At 44.0% G+C, this 25,146-nt stretch overlaps 1 protein-coding gene across 18 annotated transcripts in view; it reads left to right on the top strand.

The window, feature by feature from the left end:
* Positions 1–25,146, top strand: part of ABI3BP (ABI family member 3 binding protein) — a 277,686-nt gene that overhangs the window by 88,677 nt on the left and 163,863 nt on the right. For all 18 annotated transcript variants that reach the window (XM_075265013.1, XM_075265012.1, XM_075265014.1 and 15 more), the window contains exons 3-4: positions 7,114–7,176; positions 10,683–10,815. In XM_075265013.1, the coding sequence (XP_075121114.1) occupies positions 7,114–7,176; positions 10,683–10,815 (196 nt within the window). The remainder of the gene's footprint in view (positions 1–7,113; positions 7,177–10,682; positions 10,816–25,146) is intronic.

Here is a 25,146-nt window from a genome sequence, read left to right as displayed (position 1 = left end):
GGGAGACCGAGTCAGTAGTTTCTTGGGGGCAGGGGTGTAATGGTCGATGTCTGCCCATATCCGTTATGTCTTTGTCTATAGACAATTTGCCTCAAGAAATATGTGAGTTCAGGGAGGTCTTTGAGGAAAGGGCAGCCAAGACATTACCACCACATCGCTCCTATGATTGCTCGATTAAATTTATACCAAATGCAGTGCTACCCAAGACACGGTTGTACAATCTCACTATTCCAGAGAGGGAGGCGCTCAAAGAGTATATTGAGGGGAGTCTAGAGGTGGGGCATATTCGCCCATCTAAGTCCCCAGTAGCAGTGGGGTTTTTCTTTGTAAAGAAGAAAGATGGAGGGTTGCGCCCTTGTTTGGATTTTAGGGAGATTAACAAGATCACGGTGCGGAATCCCTATCCCATCCCGTTGATCTCGGATCTATTCAGCCAGATTACGGGAGCTCGCTGGTTTAGTAAAATAGATTTACGTGGGACGTATAACTTGCTGAGAATCAAGAAGGGGGATGAGTGGAAAACAGTGTTTAACACACCCCTAGGACACTTTGAGAGTCTTGTGATGCCTTTCGGTCTAACCAATGCGCCCGCGTTTTTTAGAATTTTATTAATGATGTACTAAGTGCTGTCATAGGGAGGGGGGTTGTGGTCTATCTGGACGATATACTCATTTACACCCCGGATTTGGAGACTCATTGGGAGAGAGTGAGAGAGGTTTTAGATCTCCTGAGGGTTAACCAATTAAGTGCTAAGCTGGAGAAATGTGTGTTCGCGGTCAATAAATTATGTTTCCTTGGCTATATCCTATCAGAAAAGGGATTCGAGATGGACCCGGAGAAGGTCAGGGCAGTCTTGGAGTGGCCGCGACCCGAGAACCTAAAGGTGGTCCAACGGTTCTTGGGATTCTCCAACTATTATCGCCAGTTTATTAAGGGATTTTCTGAGGTTGTGAAACCCATCTCATACTTGACTGAGAAGGGGGCTGACTGTGCTAAGTGGTCGCCAGAGGCGCTAGCTGCGTTTGAAGAATTGAAGAAGCGATTCTCGTCCGCTCCCATTTTGAGACAGCCGGATGAGAGGTTGGCCTTCTGAGTGGAGGTGGATGCCTCCTCGGTGGGGGTGGGGGCAGTACTTTCTCAGGAGTTCGAGGAGGGTACGTATCCCTGTGCCTTCTTTTCTAAGAAATTCTCTGCCTCTGAACGGAATTATGACATCGGAGATAGGGAACTACTGGCAATAAAACTAGCGTTCGAACATTGGCGTCATTTCCTGGAGGGGGCCAGAAGGCCAGTCCAGGTATTTACTGATCACAAGAATTTGGTTTATCTTGGGTCGGCGAAGAGATTAAATGCACGGCAGGCCAGATGGGCTCTATTTTTTGCGCGGTTCCACTTTACCGTGACTTATGTGCCGGGTTCGAAGAATGTTAAGGCTGATGCTTTATCCCGGTATATGTCAACTGAGGAGGAACGAGAGGCGCCTGCCACTATTCTTGGGGATGGAGTGGTGGTAGCAGTATTGGGCGCGAAATTGGAGAAGGCCTTGATCGAAGCGCAACACGCTGCACCTTCCAAGATACCTAGAAACAAGCTGTTTGTCCCAACTACTCTCCAACAAAGTCTCCTGAGGGAGTGTCACGAGTCGGTTCTTGCTGGTCACCCGGGGGTTTCAGAGACCATGAGATTGGTGTCTAGGAATTTTTGGTGGCCAGGGTGGAGTAAGGATGTCTTGCAGTTTGTTCAAAATTGTTCGGTCTGTGCAAGAGCCAAGGCGTCGCATACCCATCCCCATGGTCTTCTACATCCATTGGAACCTCCTAAGGCACCTTGGACTCATCTGTCTATGGAGTTCATCACGGGCCTTTGGTGTCTAAGGGTTTCACGGTCATTTGGGTAGTCGTTGACCGCTTCACGAAAATGTGCCATTTGATCCCGTTTTCCAGGCTGCCATGTGCCAAGACACTATCAGAGGCGTTTATTAAAGAAATTGTAAGGTTGCATGGTCTTCCTGAGGAGATCGTTTCGGACAGGGGTCCGCAATTTGTGGCTAAATTCTGGCGGGCTTTTTGCAGCAGGTTGGGAGTTACACTGTCGTTTTCCTCCGGGTTTCACCCACAGTCTAACAGACAAACAGAGAGGAAGAATCAGGATGTGGAACAGTTTCTGAGGTGTTTTGTTCGAGAGAACCAGAATAATTGGGCTGACTTTCTCCCCCTGGCAGAATTTTCCCTAAACAACCATGATTCCAACGCCACAGGTACCACACCTTTTTTTTGCTCCGGTGGTAGACACCCTGTTTTCGGAGTATTTTCTTCCATTTCTTCCCCAGTTCCGGAGGAGGAGCTATTTTCTAAAAAGCTGCAAGGGGTATGGTCCCGTATCCGAGAGAATCTGGTGCGGGCGTCGCACCAGGCTAAGGTCCAGGCGGATAGGAAGAGAGGAGAGTTGCAGTTCTTCCCTGGTGAGATGGTTTGGTTGTCCACCAAGAATATCAGGTTGAAGGTTCCTAGCAAGAAGCTGGGTCCCAGGTTTGTGGGTCCTTTTAAGATCATCAAGATGGTAAATGAAGTGGCGGCGCAGCTGCAACTACCTAAAAGGTGGAAGATAAACCGGGTGTTCCATGTCTCCTTGTTAAAGAAGGCCAAGAAAGGAACGTCTCCAGTTAAGGTTCCACCAGTTTCTGAGTCCGGGGAGTATGAGATATCCCGAGTTCTGGATAGCAAATACGTCCGGGGGAAGCTACGGTATCTGGTGGCATGGAAGGGATACGGTCCTGAGGATAATTCTTGGGTTCTGGAGTCGGATATGTCAGCCCCCAGACTTGTGGAGAAATTCCACAAGGAGTTCCCGAAGAAGGATGCTCCTAGAGAATCCGGAGTCTTCTCCTTGAGGGGAGGATCCTATTAGGAGTATTTTGGTTCATTGCTTTCTATTTTTCTTACCTGGGGAGTTTTTGGCTGCGCGGTGTCTGGGGTGGCATCCTGGCGCTGCGGGGTTGTCCTGTCGTGGGTATTGGTGCACACCTTCTGACTTGCATGCGCGCACTGTTGGTAGGCAGCTTTATTTCCTGGTTTATTAGTCTGTCCTCCCATTTGCACCTGGGAGGAGTGGTCTCTACTCTGTATTTAAACCCATGCCTCCCATGGTTCTGTACTGAGTGTCTCTTTTACAGTGCTAGGCCTTAGCAGGAGGAGTAGGTGGTTATCTGGGATAGAGGAAGTTCCGTGGTTGGTTTTTGGGAGGTTTGGGTGAACTAGTTGGTGTGTGAGTTTTCCCTTCTGTGTTCACCAATCCTCCCTCTGTGTATAATTGACTGTGTGAGTGAATTGCCTTATCCTTTGATTTCTACTCAGTTTCCCTGTGTTTGTTTCCTAGTGTATGGCTCCTTCCCATATTGGTTTGGGGAAATCCTTTCCCACATTTTTCCTGTGTGCTGCTTGTGTTGTTAGTCAGCGCACACCCTTGTCAGTCCCTGTCAGTAGCAGCTTCACTTGTTCGTTAGGGGTGACCCCCTTTAGTCTCCAGTCCCTAGAGATCTTATAGGGCATTCCTTCTCCCACTTCCCTCTAGGCCTACGGTATCAGTGAGAGAGGAGCCGTCGGGGTCAGGCTTAGCCTGAGAACAGCCGACCTACACCCGTGAGGCAGGGACCGGGATAGCTAGTGGGAGTAGTGCAGGGCGAGATTTCCCACTGCTATTCCTTAGCCCCGTTGCAGCTACTTGGACTGACAACAGTTTGTTTCTTTGCCGGACACCTGAATATTTGGATTTGAAACTGGACTTTATAAGACTTTGTCATTGGAGGGCTGAGTATATTTTCCTTTCCTTATCCTATATTGAACCCTTTAAAGGGTACCTGAATTTTCATGAAACATTAAAATATTTGCAGGGTCTTGATGGGCAGTCTGTTCTAAGATTCAATAAGCCTTCTTACCTAGTTTCATATTGGTTTTCTGCTGCTAATATCCCCATTATGGCTGCAAAATTATTTACATTTGTCTCCAAGGCAGGGATTGTGTACAATAAAAAGTAGTCTGCCCCTCTCCCCTATTCACTATAGATGCTACGAGTTTGTTTACATGTAATTCTGCCAAGAGTAAAAGCCCAGGTGAGCATACTATAGGAACACAGGACTGCAAATACAGGTCAAATAGATGCAGGCATGATGCAGCTAAAATATCCCTGACATAAGAAAAGAGAAATCTATGAGCACACTCAGGAAAGCCGCTTGCTGTATGTGAATATTGTCACATCTGTAATAAAACAAACAGCCAGAAAGTAGATATAAGTACATAACTAGATTTTTGTTACATTGTACGCTATGAGATACTGTATGCAGAATGTTCAGTCCAGTGCACAGGGAAAGCAGTTTGCAGACATGTGCAGGGGCTGTAAGCAGAATAAGTACAGTATATTCCCTCAGCATTCACTGTCTGAGGAGTCCAGTCCCTTCTCCTTTCACTCACCGTGAGACTGTCTTGCTTTTGTAGTGTATCTATGGACAGGACCTCCCTAGTAATAAGTAGTGAACTGTAAATTAGCTAGAAGGGAGATTTATATTAGCAGGGACTTTTTCAGACAGAAAGCAGAAGCACTTTAATTAAGGTGAATTACATTTTGGTTCAGAATCACATGCTTTTTAAATGAGACTGTGTTGTCTGAAAAGTCAGTGCCCATTTAAAGTACAGATATTGCACAGGTTGGTACTTAGAATGTCCATATTTGAAATATCTGTACAATTATTGTGTCTGCTTATTTTTTAAACCTCATTTTGTGAATAATTCTAAGAACTTAGCAAAGAATTTAAGAGAACATTTACAGAGACCTGTTCTCCTGGACATTTGCAAGAAGCGCTGTTTCTGATGTAATTATAGCATGAAAAATTGGGGCAACTGCAAAAATATAACATGCCCTTGCATTTATTATATTCCATCTAAATTTCCATTACACATACTTTTCAGCTTACACTCATATGGAATATGCTGTTTAGGGAGTTGGAATACATGCTAAAAGAAAAGCGGAGCTAAGAGCTGGCCATGTTTATAAAAGACATTTCTCCTCTAAACTGTACAGTCTTTTGATATGTTTCTTCATCTAGTTTACTAATCATTGCCAAATGTATAAACACTAGTTAATCTCTGCTGATGAAGGCTTGTATTATAAGATATATCCAGAGTTTTTAACTAAAACTTGACTGTATCATGAAAATATCTATATTTAAAAGTTTATAAGATGCTCCTATTGCTAAATTTTCATGTGATATTGTGTGGATGGCTCTCTGATGAAGTGTGAAATAATTAGAGCTTTATATGCTTACCGTCCATGTTCTGTCTGGGCATTCTGGCTGGTATAGTAACAGTAACAGGTTTATATACAGAATATTGATAAGACATTTTTAAAATCTGCAGTTTGTGCAGTTATAATAATGTAAAACCAAACATCTATATGGTACTGTGCAACATTACATTATATCAGGAAATTGTGGTGTAAATTCTTAATGACTGCCAGCTTGATTTATCAGCAAATTACAGAGTTGGCAGCACGATATAGCTTCACTTGGGAAATTACTGTCTAGACACTTATCTTAAAAGACAAAATAGTCAGTGTCTTAGGCTGAGGCCAGTGGCTTTGCTGAAGGGGGTGCACCGATAGCAATTACTTCTGGTCCCATTAGCATCAGGGGACCCAAAGGCCTCTCTACAACATAAGAGGATATCAATAACACATGGTAAGTGGGGACCCCATTAAATGGCCTCTTGCGGAAACGCAGAAAAAAAATATACACAGCGTTTTACAGAAAAGTGAATGAAATTTCATTTCACCTCATCCACATATTGCAGCAAGAAACACAGCGTTTTCAAAAACACATGTGTTTTTGAAAAATGCAGAATCTTAAAATGTATCTTATTCCACAGACTTATATGGAGGAGGCAAAAATGAAGCGTTGTGTTTTGTTTCTGTTGCTCTCCACACTCATTGATCTTATTTCTGTGATTGCAAACAAAATTAGAAATAAAATGAGTATTCTGTTTCACTATGGCAGATTAGACAAAACAGAGGTTCTCAAACCTTTAGGACTTTAAGGTAGTTAATGGGCATTAAAGCTAGGTGAATTTTTTCATATTTTCCACCTCCACCTTCAACGTTATTTTTCTATTGACATTTATGTTGTTTCATTTGGCAATATTTTTGGGCACATATAATGTTTTGACTAGCTTTTATTAACAATTTTGGGGTTCATGTTAAATCTCCAGATGAGCATAATAAGGGATTCGAGCAATGAGTAATAAAATACAACACTATTTATTTGTGTGGGGTGAGTTTTTTACTTCACATATCTTAGTAACATGTTACTTTATAACATGCCTTGAAATTTCTTCCAAGATAATGTGCTAATGCTACAAAAGTGCAATCTTGTGACAACCTCCTTTCTTTCTAACATAAGTGATAATTATAATTGTCTCTGATATTGAAAAAGTAATTGAATAACCCTGGAAAGGGATTGTTGGTCCAAATAAAAAATGGTTCAGAGTAGTACATGAATCCCTCACTACTCGCATTCTGAATTTCCTTCCATCTCCGCTGGACTCTTGATACATACTGTAGGTATACATCTAGACAACTGCTTTAAGTTTTTTAAACCAAAGTCTAAACTGTATTCTAAAGAAATGTAAAATATGCAAAATCATCTCCTTTCTTCAAATTTAACTATAAGGCTAAGGCACAACATTGCAGAGAAATATCTTTTATTTGTAGCAGATTTTGCTATAGAAATTTGAGTGTCGACAAAAGGAATGGAACATATATAAGACACGCTTACACTTATCCATTCTACTTAATCCATTCCTGGCTTTGGTTAAAAAAAACTGCTACAAAATCTGCAATATAAAAAGCAGCATTTCTGCAACATGGGGCTATAGAATAAGCTTTGGCTCCAAAACTCTATTAAACACTGCAGTATCATTTCTCTTACACTGTTGTTTGCTATAAATGTATTACTACAATTCATATTGAATTTCTGAACATTAAAAATTTTACATTTCAATTGATTAATTCATTAATTAGGGGCCTTGATTGTTTTCCTGTTATAATATATTCGTCATGTCATTTCAGATGCAGAGACAAGATATTTAATAGCAGTGAAACCAAATGACAACCCTAAAAAATCCTGTAAAGGTAAGACAATTCTCATTATTTTAGTCTTAAAGCGTATCTCCAGTTATAAGGAAAATCTTCCTAAATGAATAGTATAGGTTTATATAAGAAACTTTGTACTATATCATATTAAGGTTATCTGTTTCCTTCATCACTTATTAAACTGTTCCCCTGCTCCTTATCCTCAATCTGACTGCTTGTTTACATTATATCATTCTCCATATTCTCCTCACACATAGATCTCTATGGAGAGGGTGGGGTAGAGGGAGATGAAAGTTTCTTATTTTCGCCTGTACTATTCATTTATGAAGAGTTGTTTATAAGTGGAGGTACACACTATATGCCAAGTAGCTAAACATATGTTAAAGAATGATACTAGAGAACACATTTTTCTAATTTCAAGCTTTCTTTCTATAAGATTTTGCAGTTAGGCTGAGGCCTGTGGGATAGCAGCAGCCCATGTGTCTGCCATGTGATGATCACTTCTCTACTTATGTTTTTAGTTTCAGGTGGTAGTAGTAGTTTTACATTTACTGAAATATATAATTGAACTCTCATATAATTATGAAAGGCATATAATTTAGCTCTCATTTCCTAATATACTTTGTTTAGCTGAATAACTCCAGCTACAAACAGAAGGGGAAAGAAATATTTGCAATTGGTTACATTGGTTACTCTTTTGTGCAGATTATTTTGAACTATTGTGTTCTCTATTGAGAAGTGTAACACTGCCTTGTTGTAGCAGTGATGCAGCTAATAAAATATATTAAGGAAGAGTATATTGTATAGTCTTTTAATATATCCCCCTGTTTACCATCACACTGAATGTAATTTTGTCATTGAGGCCCAATAAAATGACATTAGAATTGGGTACTAGGCATCATTGTATAAAGAGGTGATTCAATGACAGTTGTAGAGGTTTTAAATAGAAATTTATGAAACTTAGTAAAATGCCTTATATTTGTGAAATCTTTCTGGATGGCTAATTTCAGTGCCACTCCTGTGGACTCGGAAGTAGACCTTCTGTTGTCATTCTGTAAGATGGAGACCTCTTAGGGGCCCACATATGGCCATTTAAACCCACCTGACACTGCTCTATCCCAAGGCAGAGCAGTTGTACTCCCTGATCTTTGTACTTTTGTGATTCCTCTGAGAAACACACACTTCTGGTTATCACTGGTACTTTACTGAGGTGACAATAGTTTGGCTCAAAAGCTTTTACAGGAGACCTTTCTGCACGAAGTCACTAGAAAGTGTCAGACCATAGTGTGTAAAGACTGTACTTTGAGAGGCACAAAAAGGGCACTTCTCGCAACTGGGCTCTGCCAATTTAGGGGGATCCCTGCTCTGCTTTCTTTCCCAAAAATGCTAGATTGAAGAAGGCACAATGACTGAGTAGCAGATACATAAACTCGCAGTAGTCCAGTACACTTGAGCCCATAATGAGTCATCACCATTAAATTAATATAGTATACACCTTGTAAACACCACCTGGCCCCTAGTTATACACACTATCCTGTAGTGATTATAGTATGTGACAGTATGTTGCTGGGAGGCAGGGACTTCTCACATCATAGAAGCCATTCTTGTTGAATGGGGTAGCCTCCACCACTTTACAATTCCAACATGGTCTAGAAGCTTCCTCCTGCTCTTGTTTACTGATATTAGGCTAGATGTCTGACTTCATTCATTAGTTTAATCCATCCCCCTTCTACGCCTCTGCTTCATCCATGATGGACAAGAGGCTGCTTTAGCTAATACACTGAAACAGACAGCAGCCCCTTTCATCATGTCACCCACACTGAGGGGAAATAAGCGTTTAAGAATGACAGCAAAAGCTGCACTTCATTGGACTGGTCGTAAAATATGTCTATCCATTAAAGTATGTTGCCAAGTTTCATTTAATCCCATTTGCAAATTACACTAGAATGTTTTGTTTCATGTTTAAGTCATTTCCTTCTTATTACCATGTATGCTTTGTTTTTGAAGTCATTTGCTGAATATACAATACTTTTTTATGATTGATGTATTAATAATTACATTGTATATACATCTAGGACCTATTTAATTTATCTCTATTATAAAGACTTCTCCGCTCCAAAACATTCACATAATGTCATATTTGCTGAGTCCACATAATCTTCACTATAGATCATTGCAGGCACTAAGTGGCATATTTCACTTTCTAATGGAAAAAAAAATGGGGGGAAAAAAGCATAACATACCAATAAAAGGTACACACGTGGACAAAATTGTTGGCACCCCTCGTTTAATGAAAGAAAAACACACAACTAACAAATAACGAATGTGACAAAAGTAATAATAAATAAAATCTCTATGAAAATTAACAAATGAAAGTCAGACATTGATTTTTGCTTCAACATAATTAAGAAAAAAATCCAAAAAACTCATGAAACAGGCCTGGACAGAAATGATGGCCCCCATAACTTTATATTTAGTTCCACAACCTTTTGAGGCAATCACTACAATCAAACGATTCCTGTAACTATCAATGAGACTTCTGCACCTCTCAGCAGGTATTTTGGCCCCCTTCTCATGAGCAAACTGCTCCAGTTGTCTCGGGTTTAAAGGGTGCCTTTTCCAGACAGTATGTTTCAGCTCCTTCCAAAGATGCTCAATAGGATTTAGGTCAGGGTTCATAGAAGGCCACTTCAGAATAGTCCAATGTTTTCCTTTTAGCCATTCTTGGGTGTTTTTAGCTGTGTGTTTTGGGTCATTATCCTGTTGCGAGACCCATGACCTGCAACTGAGACCAAGCTTTCTGACACTCGGCAGCACATTTCTCTCTAGAATCCCTTGATAGTCTTGAGATTCCATTGTACCCTGCAAAGATTCAAGACACTCTGCCAGATGGAGCAAAGCAGCCCCAGAACATAACAGAGCCTCTTCCATGTTTCACAGTAGGGATAGAGTTCTTGTCAGGATATGCCTCATTTTTCTGTCTGTGAAAATAGAGCTGATGTGCCTTGCCAAAAAGTTCGATTTTTGTCTCATCTGTCCGTAGGACATTCTCCCAGAAACTTTGTGGCTTGTCAACATGAAGTTTGGTTAGTATTTTTTAATGTAGATTGTGAGCCCCAAACAGGGATCACAATCTACATTTTTTTTGGTCCTATTGGTATGTCTTTGTAGAATGGGAGGAAATCCACACGACCACAGGGAAAGCATACAAACCCCCTGCAGATGTTGGTCCTGGTGGGATTCAAAGCCAGGACTTCAGCACTGCAAGGCTGCAGTGCTAAACACCGAGCCACCATATTGCCCTCGAAGTTTGGTTAGTATTACTTTTTTTCAGATTCAAGTTATTTCTGTGGCCATTGTGGGTTTTTCTTTCATTAAGCAATGGGTAAGAATTTTGTCCATGTGTGTATGTCCTGGATATATCTGATTTTGGGGTTCACAGTAATGTTAGTTAGATAGATAGTGTGTATACAATTGTGATTTATTATTACTTATTGAGGGTGTTTGTTTTACTATATTAATAAAACCTGGCCTTTTTCAAACAGAGAAAAACTCCATTCAGAAACCATTACAGCTTGTTATTGGTACTTTGACTCCAACATCTGTCTTCCTCTCATGGGGCATACTAATAAATCCACAAGTCGACTGGTCTGCTCTCAACAAATGTCCGAATGACAGGTAAATGTGCTTGAAATTGGACATGTCTATTGGTATTTAGCTTTGCATACTATTTCCGCATAATTGCACATCTACATACATGGATACAAACCAGCTGCAGGAAATGTTAATCCCTGAAACATGAACATTCACATTTTCTCTTTGACACTGATCAGCAGGAAATGATTGTCACTCTCATAGTTATACTATTAATTGATCTACTTTCATTATTCATTATTATTACATTCATTATTGAATATAAAATGTCAGCATGTATAACTAGTCATCCTTCATATCAGCATTTAATAGGCCACTTCAGTACATGAATTTCATAACTAATTTCTCACTTTTCTTGAATTCCGGAATTACCTGGAGATTATCTATATTATGATCCTGTATGTCAACATTTTTCTTTTATGACTCTGTTTATTAGGCTGAAGCCACACGTTGAGGATACACTTTTTTTTTGTTGCAGATTTTGTTGCAGTTTTTTGAGCCAAAGCCAGGATTGGATTGAGAAAAAGGGAGAAGTATAACAAGTTCTTATATATTTCCTGTCCATTTTGTAGCCATTCTTGGCTTTGGCTCAAAAAACCCCAACAAAAAAAGCTGCATTTCCGCAATGTGGGCCTTAGCCTTAAAGGTTTTTTTTGTTTGTTTTTTTAAAATATAACAAATATAATGAACAGTAAAGTAATGGTGTGACATGTCAAGGGAAATTGAAATAGCAATAACTACAGAGAAAAAGAAACAAGATATCCACCCCCATGTCCCTCATCTACAATCAGAATATGAGTCAATGACATCAATAGAATATGTTGTCGGCCATGTAATAATTCCAATACGTACCATGCCATATAAAACAATAACCCATTCTGGAGTAAGATCATATTTCTTTTTTTTAACCATAGTTTAACTCAAATGTTTACAAAATGAGGCACATTGTGAGGGTGAAAAAGTAAGCAAGTCAATTTAGATCAACTTATGAACCTGCAGCATTAATCCAAAAGAATTAAAAAAGTAAAAAAAAAAAAAAAAACTGGTGAGGTAGATGCTAGGCTCTTCATGTTAGGGAGGAGGAGGAGGAAATCTTTCCTGACTCAAAATTTTGCAACTCATGTCCAGTGATCTAGAATATGATCACTGAACATGATTCTGTTGCAAACATCTGATGCAGATTTTGTCCACAAAGTTCTGCCTAAATAGTCCTGCATATAGAATTTTTTCATCTGGCAAAATGAGGCAGAGACCTAACAGGTTGGATTATAGTCAGTGGGGTTACCTACTATGTCACCTAACCGGTTTGGGTTTTGGAGGGAATTAATAAAGTGATCCTCTGGTTTTCACCCTTTAACCTCTCTACAGAGACCTGGTGTTCACTACAGGGAACTACCAGGTCGCTTCCTCTAGGAGTAGTTCTGGTGTAGGTTATGGCTGTCTCCGGAGGGTCAAGAGACCCTGGAATAGCACCGATAGATCAGGTAAGAGAGTAGTCAAAGAAGGATAGGTTAGTCATGGTCATTTCTAGCAGAGGTCAGCGCAGGAGGCAGAGTCAACATAGTAATCAGGCACAAGGCAGATCAAACAGAACAGAATTAGGTATGAGAAACCAATCCAAGATCAGAAAAAAGGTAAATAAGCGAGAGATACCTATGCAGAACACTATCAAGCTAGGAAGCTTCCCTTTAACAGCCCAGAGCTTCAGGAGATTTGCTGACAGCAGACAGCAAGGTGTAAAGTAACTTAAATGGCCAGTGTACCCTACAGGCAAGGACTGAATTGAAGCACTCACATCCCAGCAGTGCAGTCGGCAAAGGAACAACACTGGTAAATTGGAGATGTCTATGCGTACTGAGCTTGGGAGCGGTTCAATGAGGCGGTCGTATGAACAGTGGAGTGGCAAAATCTTAGTCTCCTTCTTACTGAATATATCAGTGAATGAGGTGTACTGTGAAGTTAGGTCAGTCAGACTCATTGAAACAACACTAGTTGCTGATCATCAACATAGACTCCGCAGATGCCCGTAAACTGCTGCACTCGCCAATAGAGTTCTATGGGCAAGTTCGGCGAGTCCGTGCAGTGCTGTGAATTACGGCCATTACGGACATGTTCTATAAATTGCAGACCACGGTTGTGGCCCGGCCACACCACGGATAAAATATCCGGTGGTGTAAGAGGCCGTATGGAATATAATGCGTCCGCAAATGGTCCCCAATTAAAAACCCTCAATTGCGGACCATTTGCGGTCTTGAACTACGGTCGTTTAAGACCAGCCTTAGACTGCTGTTTTGTATGCTGTCTAAATAAAGGGCCCACCATATGCAGCCCTGATTTATGAAGAAACTCTGGCTTCTTCATAAATCAGGCACATACCTGTGCACCAGAATGAAGATCTACAGCAATAAGGATCTGGCGGAGATTTCCAATATAACTGTCATGGGTTATGATAAATAAGTGAGACCAAGGTGTCCCTGCCCTGCTCTTGGCTCTGATCCACCCAATTTCGCAGAAAACTTTGACATAAGAGGTGGCCTTGCACCAAAGATTCAACACATTTTCATGCATCTAGAAAACTAGTACAGATGTGTTAATGAAGTCTCTCTAATGCGATTCCATGAAATATATTTGTGTATTAAGTTGAATTATTATAAGCATCAATATTAAATACAGCCCTAATAGAATAAATCAGGGGGAAAGTGGAGGTGTTACAAGAATGTTCATGGAAAACATACAGGTATTCCAAAATGTTTTTTGTGTAATGATTTAAAAAAATGAAGTAACCAGCCATCTATGCTAAATCGTACAGACAATTGTACCAAGCTAATGTCACTTTCAGCTTAAGAATTTATGAACATAGGATCGTGATGTACTGTTGTTTTGTAACTATGTGTGCATATCTGCATTATTTAGTCCATCTGAGTGATATGTAGCAGATACACATGATGCATTCCTAAGGTATTTTAGATTTGTTTTACTGTTATCATAGTCAAAGTACACCGTGCTAAGATACTATGTAATGTGCATATCTCCGTGAATGTTCCAAACCAACCTTGAAGTTATTGTTTAAATTGTCAGCGCAATAAGTATAATTCGTATTATTAAAGTTAGTACATGTCATTTTGTTATGACATGCAAATCAAAACTAGCATAGTAGTTACCTTCAGGCCATATGAAAATATGTATTATCCGATTTATTTTGTATATAGAATCAGCAAGTTCTAAAATACAAGGGTCTAGTAATGACAGTTTCTTTTATAACATTGCCTGACATTGAAAAGTTATGGAATATTTAGTTATGGTGCATGATAGTTAACATAGATTTTCATGTTTTCTTTTCTTAACAAGTAGCTATCAGACATATGTCTGGGAATGTCACAAAGAGAATTTCTGAAAGAACACCAATAAGTAAAGACATGCATTAAGGGCTGCTTTATTTAACGCATAACTGAATATAAATTAAAATAATAAATGATCAATTTCTGTGATAGTTTAAGTATCAGAATGTTACCAGGGTGGGATCTTATTTAGAGGACTCTAGGGTGCAACTAATGCTAAACCCTACCCTTCTCCATTCCTCACTGTAAGATAAGTTAGAAGAACATGCCCTAATTACTAGAGATGAGCGAACAGTGTTCTATCGAACTCATGTTCGATCGGATATTAGGCTGTTCGGCATGTTCGAATCGAATCGAACACCGCGTGGTAAAGTGCGCCATTACTCGATTCCCCTCCCACCTTCCCTGGCGCCTTTTTTGCTCCAATAACAGCGCAGGGTAGGTGGGACAGGAACTACGACACCGGTGACGTTGAAAAAAGTAGGCAAAACCCATTGGCTGCCGAAAACATGTGACCTCTAATTTAAAAGAACAGCGCCGCCCAGCTTCGCGTCATTCTGAGCTTGCAATTCACCGAGGACGGAGGTTTCCGTCCAGCTAGCTAGGGCTTAGATTCTGGGTAGGCAGGGACAGGCTAGGATAGGAAGGAGAAGACAACCAACAGCTCTTGTAAGAGCTAAATTCCAGGGAGAAGCTTGTCAGTGTAACGTGGCACTGACGGGCTCAATCGCCGCAACCCAGCTTTCCCAGGATCCTGAATGGAATACACTGTCAGTGTATTCCCGTATACCCGATATATACCCCGATACCCGTTCCAACGGTGTGCCCCCCCACCTTCACCCCAGAAATACCCTGCAAGTCCCCTAGCAATAGAATTGGGGCTATATACACCCACAATTTTTACTACTGGTATACAGTGCCATTGTCTGACTGGGAATTCAAAGAATATATTGGGAATACAAATACCCTCATTTCTTGCTACTGCCATATAGTGCCAGTTTCTGACTGGTAATTCAAAGAATATATTGGGGTTACGTGCACCCACAATTTTTACTACTGGTATACAGTGCCATTGTCTGACTGGGAATTCAAAGAGTATATTGGGAATACAAATACCCTCATTTCTTGCTACTGCCATATAGTGCCAGTTTCTGACTGGGAATTCAAAGAATATATTGGGGTTACGTGCACCCACAATTTTTACTACTGGTATACAGTGCCATTGTCTGACTGGGAATTCAAAGAATATATTGGGGTTATAAATACCCTCATTTCTTGCTACTGCCATATAGTGCCAGTTTCTGACTGGTAATTCAAAGAATATATTGGGGTTACGTGCACCCACAATTTTTACTACTGGTATACAGTGCCATTGTCTGACTGGGAATTCAAAGAATATATTGGGAATACAAATACCCTCATTTCTTGCTACTGCCATATAGTGCCAGTTTCTGACTGGGAATTCAAAGAATATATTGGGGTTACGTGCACCCACAATTTTTACTACTGGTATACAGTGCCATTGTCTGACTGGGAATTCAAAGAATATATTGGGGTTATAAATACCCTCATTTCTTGCTACTGCCATATAGTGCCAGTTTCTGACTGGTAATTCAAAGAATATATTGGGGTTACGTGCACCCACAATTTTTACTACTGGTATACAGTGCCATTGTCTGACTGGGAATTCAAAGAGTATATTGGGAATACAAATACCCTCATTTCTTGCTACTGCCATATAGTGCCAGTTTCTGACTGGTAATTCAAAGAATATATTGGGGTTACGTGCACCCACAATTTTTACTACTGGTATACAGTGCCATTGTCTGACTGGGAATTCAAAGAATATATTGGGGTTATAAATACCCTCATTTCTTGCTACTGCCATATAGTGCCAGTTTCTGACTGGTAATTCAAAGAATATATTGGGGTTACGTGCACCCACAATTTTTACTACTGGTATACAGTGCCATTGTCTGACTGGGAATTCAAAGAGTATATTGGGAATACAAATACCCTCATTTCTTGCTACTGCCATATAGTGCCAGTGTCTGACTGGGAATTCAAAGAATATATTGGGGTTACGTGCACCCACAATTTTTACTACTGGTATACAGTGCCATTGTCTGACTGGGAATTCAAAGAGTATATTGGGAATACAAATACCCTCATTTCTTGCTACTGCCATATAGTGCCAGTGTCTGACTGGGAATTCAAAGAATATATTGGGGTTACGTGCACCCACAATTTTTACTACTGGTATACAGTGCCAATTTCTAACTAGGAATTCAAAATGCGCAAGGCTCCCGGAAAGGGACGTGGACGAGGCCGTGGGCGAGGTCGGGGGAATGGTTCTGGGGAGCAAGGTAGCAGTGAAGCCACAGGGCGTCCCGTGCCTACTCCTGTGGGGCAGCAAGCATTGCGCCACTCCACAGTGCCAGGGTTGCTTGCCACATTAACTAAACTGCAGGGTACAAACCTTAGTAGGCCCGAGAACCAGGAACAGGTCTTGCAATGGCTGTCAGAGAACGCTTACAGCACATTGTCCAGCAGCCAGTCAGACTCTGCCTCCTCTCCTCCTATTACCCAACAGTCTTGTCTTCCTTCCTCCCAAAATTCCGAAGCTTTACAGAACAATAACCCAAACTGTCCCTGCTCCCCAGAGCTGTTCTCCGCTCCTTTCATTGTCCCTCAACCTGCCTCTCCACGTCACGATTCCACGAACCTAACAGAGGAGCATCTGTGTCCAGATGCTCAAACACTAGAGTCTCCTCCATCTCCGTTCGATTTGGTGGTGGATGACCAGCAACCCACCCTCATCGACGATGATGTGACGCAGTTGCCGTCAGGGCATCCAGTTGACTGGCGCATTGTGCGGGAGGAGGAGATGAGACAGGAGTTGGAAGAGGAAGTGGTGGATGATGAGGACACTGACCCGACCTGGACAGGGGGGATGTCAAGCGGGGAAAGTAGTGTGGATGTTGAGGCAGGTGCAGCACCAAAAAGGGTAGCTAGAGGCAGAGGCAGAGGTCAGCAGCTTAGGCGAAGCCAGGCCACACCCGGAATCTCCCAAGATGTTCCAGTTCGTACCCAGCCCCGAAAAACTCCCACCTCGAGGGCACGTTTCTCGAAGGTGTGGAGTTTTTTCAAGGAATGCGCCGAGGACAGATATAGTGTTGTCTGCACAATTTGCCTCTCGAAATTGATTAGGGGCTCTGAGAAGAGCAAACTGTCCACCACTTCAATGCGCCGTCATTTGGAATCCAAGCACTGGAATCAGTGGCAGGCAGCAACGGCAGGACAAAGGCCGCCTGCCGTTCACGCCACTGCCACTGCCTCTGCCTCTGCCTCTGCCACTGCCACTGCTGACTGTGCTGGCGATGCACTCCAGAGGACGAGCCAGGACACCACTTCATCTGCCTCCGCCACTTTGTTGACTTCTACCTCATCCTCCCCTGGTCCTGTCTTATCTCCTTCTCCTGCACCATCAAAGGCACCATCAGGCGTTTCTTTACAACAACCCACCATCTCTCAGACATTGGAGCGGCGGCAGAAATACACTGCTAACCACCCACACGCGCAAGCCTTGAACGCCAACATCGCTAAACTGCTGGCCCAGGAGATGTTGGCGTTCCGGCTTGTTGAAACTCCCGCCTTCCTGGACCTGATGGCAACTGCGGCACCTCGCTATGCCGTCCCTAGCCGTCACTACTTCTCCCGGTGTGCCGTCCCCGCCTTGCACCAGCACGTGTCACTCAACATCAGGCGGGCCCTTAGTTCCGCGCTTTGCACAAAGGTCCACTTGACCACCGACGCGTGGACAAGTGCATGCGGACAGGGACGCTACATTTCACTGACGGCACACTGGGTGAATGTAGTTGAGGCTGGGACTGCTTCCCAAACTGGCCCGGTGTACCTCGTCTCCCCGCCTAACATTCCTGGCAGGGACACGAGAAGAACACCCCCCTCCTCCTCCTCCTCTACCGCCTCCTCCTCCGCCACCGCCTCCTCCTCCGCCACCGCCTCCTCCTCCGCTGTTAGATTGACCCCAGCTACGAGTTGGAAACGTTGCAGCACTGGCGTTGGTAGACGTCAGCAGGCTGTGCTGAAGCTGATCAGCTTGGGGGACAGACAGCACACTGCCTCCGAGGTGAGGGATGCCCTCCTCGATGAGACGGCAATATGGTTTGAGCCGCTGCACCTGGGCCCAGGCATGGTCGTTTGTGATAACGGCCGGAACCTGGTAGCAGCTCTGGAGCTTGCCGGACTCCAACATGTTCCATGCCTGGCCCACGTCTTCAACCTAGTGGTGCAACGTTTCCTAAAGAGCTACCCCAATGTTCCAGAGCTACTGGTGAAAGTGCGGCGCATGTGCGCCCACTTTCGCAAGTCGACAGTAGCCGCTGCTAGCTTAAAATCTCTCCAGCAACGCCTGCATGTGCCACAACACCGGCTTTTGTGCGACGTCCCCACACGCTGGAACTCAACGTTTCAGATGTTGAATAGAGTGGTTGAGCAGCAGAGACCTTTGATGGAATACCAGCTACAAAACCCTAGGGTGCCACAAAGTCAGCTGCCTCAGTTTCACATCCATGAGTGGCCATGGATGAGAGACCTTTGTGACATCCTACGGGTCTTTGAGGAGTCCACAAGGAGGGTGAGCTCTGAGGATGCGATGGTGAGCCTTACAATCCCGCTCTTGTGTGTTCTGAGAGAATCCCTGATTGACATCAGGGATAACTCAGATCACACAGAGGAGTTAGGGATAGCATCCGATCCGTCACAGCTGGAGAGTAGGTCCACACATCTGTCCGCTTCACTGCGTTTAATGGAGGAGGAGGAGGAGGAGGAGGAGGAAGAAGAGTTGTCCGATGATGTGATGGTGATACAGGAGGCTTCCGGGCAACTTCGAATCGTCCCATTGTTGCAGCGCGGATGGGTAGACATGGAGGATGAGGAGGAAATGGAGATTGAACTTTCCGGTGGGGCCAGAGGAGTCATGCCAACTAACACTGTGGCAGACATGGCTGAGTTCATGTTGGGGTGCTTTACAACCGACAAGCGTATTGTCAAAATCATGGAGGACAACCAGTACTGGATCTTTGCTATCCTTGACCCCCGGTATAAAAACAACATCTCGTCTTTTATTCCGGTAGAGGGGAGGGCCAATCGCATCAATGCTTGCCACAGGCAATTGGTGCAGAATATGATGGAGATGTTTCCAGCATGTGACAGTGGCGGCAGGGAGGGCAGTTCCTCCAGTAGGCAACCAAGTTCTCACCGGTCCACACAAACGAGGGGCACACTGTCTAAGGTCTGGGACACCTTGATGGCACCCCCTCGCCAAAGTGCCGCCACGGAGGGTCCTAGTGTCACCAGGCGTGAGAAGTATAGGCGCATGTTGCGGGAATACCTTTCCGACCACAGCCCTGTCCTCTCCGACCCCTCTGCGCCCTACACGTATTGGGTGTCGAAGTTGGACCTGTGGCTTGAACTTGCCCTATATGCCTTGGAGGTGCTGTCCTGTCCTGCCGCCAGCGTCCTATCTGAGAGGGTGTTCAGTGCAGCCGGTGGCATCATCACTGACAAGCGCACCCGTCTGTCAGCTGAGAGTGCCGACCGGCTCACTTTGATAAAAATGAACCACCACTGGATAGAGCCTTCATTTTTGTGCCCACCTGTGTAAAGCACCCCAACATGAAACTCCATGTCTGTACTCAACCTCTCCAATTCCTCCGCATCCTCATACTCATCCACCATAAGCGTTGCACAATTCTGCTAATACTAGGCTCCCTCCAACATGATTTCCCCCAACTCTGCTGGTTAGAGGCTCCCTCCACCCTGATTTCCACCAACTCTGCTGGTTAGAGGCTCCCTCCACCCTGCTTTCCCACAACTCTGCTGGTTAGAGGCTCCTTCCACCATGAATTTGCCCAAACTGGGCTGTTTAGAGGCTCCCTCCACCATGAATTGGTCCAAACTGGGCTGGTTAGAGGCTCCCTCCACCATTAATTGGTCCAAACTGGGCTGGTTAGAGGCTCCCTCCACCATGAATTTGCCCAAACTGGGCTGTTTAGAGGCTCCCTCCACCATGAATTTGCCCAAACTGGGCTGTTTAGAGGCTCCCTCCACCATGAATTGGTCCAAACTGGGTTTTTTAGAGGCTCCCTCCACCATGAATTGGTCCAAACTGGGGTGGTTAGAGGCTCCCTCCACCATTAATTGGTCCAAACTGGGCTGGTTAGAGGCTCCCTCCACCATGAATTGGTCCAAACTGGGCTGGTTAGAGGCTCCCTCCACCATGAATTGGTCCAAACTGGGGTGGTTAGAGGCTCCCTCCACCATTAATTGGTCCAAACTGGGCTGGTTAGAGGCTCCCTCCACCATTAATTGGTCCAAACTGGGCTGGTTAGAGGCTCCCTCCACCATGAATTTGCCCAAACTGGGCTGTTTAGAGGCTCCCTCCACCATTAATTGGTCCAAACTGGGCTGGTTAGAGGCTCCTTCCACAATTAATTGGTCCAAACTGGGCTAATTAGAGGCTCCCTCCACCATGAATTGGTCCAAACTGGGTTTTTTAGAGGCTCCCTCCACCATGAATTTGCCCAAACTGGGCTGTTTAGAGGCTCCCTCCACCATGAATTGGTCCAAACTGGGCTGGTTAGAGGCTCCCTCCACCATGAATTTCCCAAAACTTGGCTGTTTAGAGGCTCCCTCCACCATTAATTGGTCCAAACTGGGCTGGTTAGAGGCTCCCTCCACCATGAATTGGTCCAAACTGGGGTTTTTAGAGGCTCCCTCCACCATGAATTGGTCCAAACTTGGCTGTTTAGAGGCTCCCTCCACCATGAATTGGTCCAAACTGGGGTGGTTAGAGGCTCCCTCCACCATTAATTGGTCCAAACTGGGCTGGTTAGAGGCTCCCTCCACCATTAATTGGTCCAAACTGGGCTGGTTAGAGGCTCCCTCCACCATGAATTTGCCCAAACTGGGCTGTTTAGAGGCTCCCTCCACCATGAATTTGCCCAAACTGGGCTGGTTAGAGGCTCCCTCCACCATGAATTGGTCCAAACGGGTTTTTAGAGGCTCCCTTCACCATGAATTGGTCCAAACTTGGCTGTTTAGAGGCTCCCTCCACCATGAATTGGTCCAAACTGGGGTGGTTAGAGGCTCCCTCCACCATTAATTGGTCCAAACTGGGCTGGTTAGAGGCTCCCTCCACCATTAATTGGTCCAAACTGGGCTGGTTAGAGGCTCCCTCCACCATGAATTGGTCCAAACTGGGGTTTTTAGAGGCTCCCTCCACCATGAATTGGTCCAAACTTGGCTGTTTAGAGGCTCCCTCCACCATTAATTGGTCCAAACTGGGCTGGTTAGAGGCTCCCTCCACCATGAATTGGTCCAAACTGGGTTTTTTAGAGGCTCCCTCCACCATGAATTTGCCCAAACTGGGCTGTTTAGAGGCTCCCTCCACCATGAATTGGTCCAAACTGGGTTTTTTAGAGGCTCCCTCCACCATGAATTGGTCCAAACTGGGCTGGTTAGAGGCTCCCTCCACCATGAATTGGTCCAAACTGGGCTGTTTAGAGGCTCCCTCCACCATTAATTGGTCCAAACTGGGCTGGTTAGAGGCTCCCTCCACCATGAATTTGCCCAAACTGGGCTGTTTAGAGGCTCCCTCCACCATTAATTGGTCCAAACTGGGCTGGTTAGAGGCTCCCTCCACAATTAATTGGTCCAAACTGGGCTAATTAGAGGCTCCCTCCACCATGAATTGGTCCAAACTGGGTTTTTTAGAGGCTCCCTCCACCATGAATTTGCCCAAACTGGGCTGTTTAGAGGCTCCCTCCACCATGAATTGGTCCAAACTGGGCTGGTTAGAGGCTCCCTCCACCATGAATTTCCCAAAACTTGGCTGTTTAGAGGCTCCCTCCACCATTAATTGGTCCAAACTGGGCTGGTTAGAGGCTCCCTCCACCATGAATTGGTCCAAACTGGGCTGGTTAGAGGCTCCCTCCACCATTAATTGGTCCAAACTGGGCTGGTTAGAGGCTCCCTCCACCATGAATTTGCCCAAACTGGGCTGGTTAGAGGCTCCCTCCACCATGAATTGGTCCAAACTGGGTTTTTTAGAGGCTCCCTCCACCATGAATTTGCCCAAACTGGGCTGGTTAGAGGCTCCCTCCACCATGAATTGGTCCAAACTGGGCTGGTTAGAGGCTCCCTCCACCATGAATTTGCCCAAACTGGGCTGTTTAGAGGCTCCCTCCACCATGAATTGGTCCAAACTGGGCTGGTTAGAGGCTCCCTCCACCATGAATTTGCCCAAACTGGGCTGTTTAGAGGCTCCCTCCACCATGAATTGGTCCAAACTGGGTTTTTTAGAGGCTCCCTCCACCATGAATTGGTCCAAACTGGGCTGGTTAGAGGCTCCCTCCACCATGAATTTCCCAAAACTTGGCTGTTTAGAGGCTCCCTCCACCATGAATTGGTCCAAACTGGGCTGGTTAGAGGCTCCCTCCACCATGAATTTCCCAAAACTTGGCTGTTTAGAGGCTCCCTCCACCATTAATTGGTCCAAACTGGGCTGGTTAGAGGCTCCCTCCACCATGAATTGGTCCAAACTGGGTTTTTTAGAGGCTCCCTCCACCATGAATTTGCCCAAACTGGGCTGTTTAGAGGCTCCCTCCACCATGAATTGGTTCAAACTGGGCTGGTTAGAGGCTCCCTCCACCATTAATTGGTCCAAACTGGGCTGGTTAGAGGCTCCCTCCACCATTAATTGGTCCAAACTGGGCTGGTTAGAGGCTCCCTCCACCATGAATTTGCCCAAACTGGGCTGGTTAGAGGCTCCCTCCACCATGAATTGGTCCAAACTGGGTTTTTTAGAGGCTCCCTCCACCATGAATTTGCCCAAACTGGGCTGGTTAGAGGCTCCCTCCACCATGAATTGGTCCAAACTGGGGTTTTTAGAGGCTCCCTCCACCATGAATTTGCCCAAACTGGGGTGTTTAGAGGCTCCCTCCACCATGAATTTGCCCAAACTCTGCTGGTTAGAGGCTCAATCCACCCTGATTTTCAAAACAAATGTTGGTGCCAACCTCAACTTACTACAAGGGCCAAATTCACTGCTGGTGACAAGCTCTCCTCACTGCAAGTGCCAAATACACATGTTTCAAGGTGTTTTCCTACTGTCAGAGAGGTGGTATTGAGTGTGTAAAGTGTGTAGTTGTTAGGCTGTGATGTTGGGGTAATAGAGGGTCTTTGGTGTGTTAGATGCCCCCAGACATGCTTCCCCTGCTGTCCCAGTGTCATTCCAGAGGTGTTGGCATCATTTCCTGGGGTGTCATAGTGGACTTGGTGACCCTCCAGACACGGATTTGGGTTTCCCCCTTAACGAGTATCTGTTCCCCATAGACTATAATGGGGTTCGAAACCCGTTCGAACACACGAACATTGAGCGGCTGTTCGAATCGAATTTCGAACCTCGAACATTTTAGTGTTCGCTCATCTCTACTAATTACTTCTCCACTATACATGATCCTCATAGATTCCACATAACCTATATCCCCTATAATTCCTAATTAGAACCAAATTAGTATTCCTAACAACACAAGCCAAAAAAGTCCAATGTTCTTCCACCCATGTAAATGCATTACTATGTTTAGGAGGGGACTACAAGTGGCAAACAGACACCACGAAGAGTAACTAAAAACCTATATCTATAGATATCTATATCTATTGAGGTACTTCATATTGTGCCATTCACCAGTCAGTCAAAGCCGCCCCCCAGTTTGCTGATCAATGCAGGAAGTAAGAAGAAAAGACAGCAGGCAAACTGCTGAGAGAGTGAGATGGGAAAATTCTGGACTGTGGAACTCATTTCCAGTGTCTTGAAAATCAGGAACCCTTCCTGCTCCTTAGCAAAGATGGCTTATTCTCGGCTATTTGCACTACAATATTATGATTTGTGCATGCTTAGAATGTCTCTATAGGCTATAGTCACCAAGTTGTACTATAATAGTTGCCACACATTCTCGTCTTCATCCAGCTACAGCTAACTTTAATTAACATAATACACAAAATAGTGTATATTTTTTTAAAAGCAGCTTATTAAAGGGACTGCCCACTTTCAGACCAATATTGAGAGACAAATGTTATGGTTTGTGTAATAAAAATTTGTACAATTTTCCAATATACTTTCTGTATCAATTCCTTACGGTTTTCTAGATTTCGGCTTGCTGTCATTCATTCTGTTAGTGGATAAAACTCTGACCATGGTCATGTGATTTACGGTCCATAGTCATGTGATGAGCACACAGGTGCCACTCGTTATAGTCACAGCACAGTAATCAGACATCTACCTGGTAATCAGCTGTGCACCTGTGTGCTCATCACATGACCATGGACCGTACATCACATGACTATGGACTGTAAATCACATGACTACTCTCAGACTATTATCCACTAGAAGTAACAGAACGAGTTACAACAAGCAGAGATCTTTCTATTGGTCTGAAGGTGGCCAACGCTTTTAAGTTCCTTAATAACCTCTAAATCAACAAGCAGCTCATCAGGTTTTTCACTTTCTGAAACCCACCACCACCACCACCACCACCACCTTATCATATAGCTATATCAAATAGATCTCTGCTCTTTCTACCAGTGGATCAATGGAGATAATCTTGCACCATGATTAGCAAGGGTAGTTGGCAAGCCACTTTGATGGAAACTGTCTTAAAAGTTTTGCATAGGACCTATCTGGTCCCAGATTGCTTGCACCACTTCTACCCAAGGGACTCCCTGTGTGTTTTAGGGGTTGTTATGATATAGGTGATCCCCTCCACAAACAATTTTTGAACTAATTTAATTAACCCTTCACTGTTTCTCCCCCCAATGCTCTCTGTAAAGTCCCTATTTTCCTTTTAGGTCAAAATCCACATGGATTCTGTCATGCAACTAATAAAAAAAGCAATATACACTCATTGCTGCTAAAATACATGTGGCTTCCATATGA

The sequence above is a fragment of the Leptodactylus fuscus genome, chromosome 2 (assembly GCF_031893055.1).
Source record: "Leptodactylus fuscus isolate aLepFus1 chromosome 2, aLepFus1.hap2, whole genome shotgun sequence".
Lineage (NCBI taxonomy): Eukaryota > Metazoa > Chordata > Amphibia > Anura > Leptodactylidae > Leptodactylus > Leptodactylus fuscus.
The sequence above is the reverse complement of the archived record's forward strand: the minus strand, read 5'-3'. Positions and strand labels throughout refer to the sequence as shown.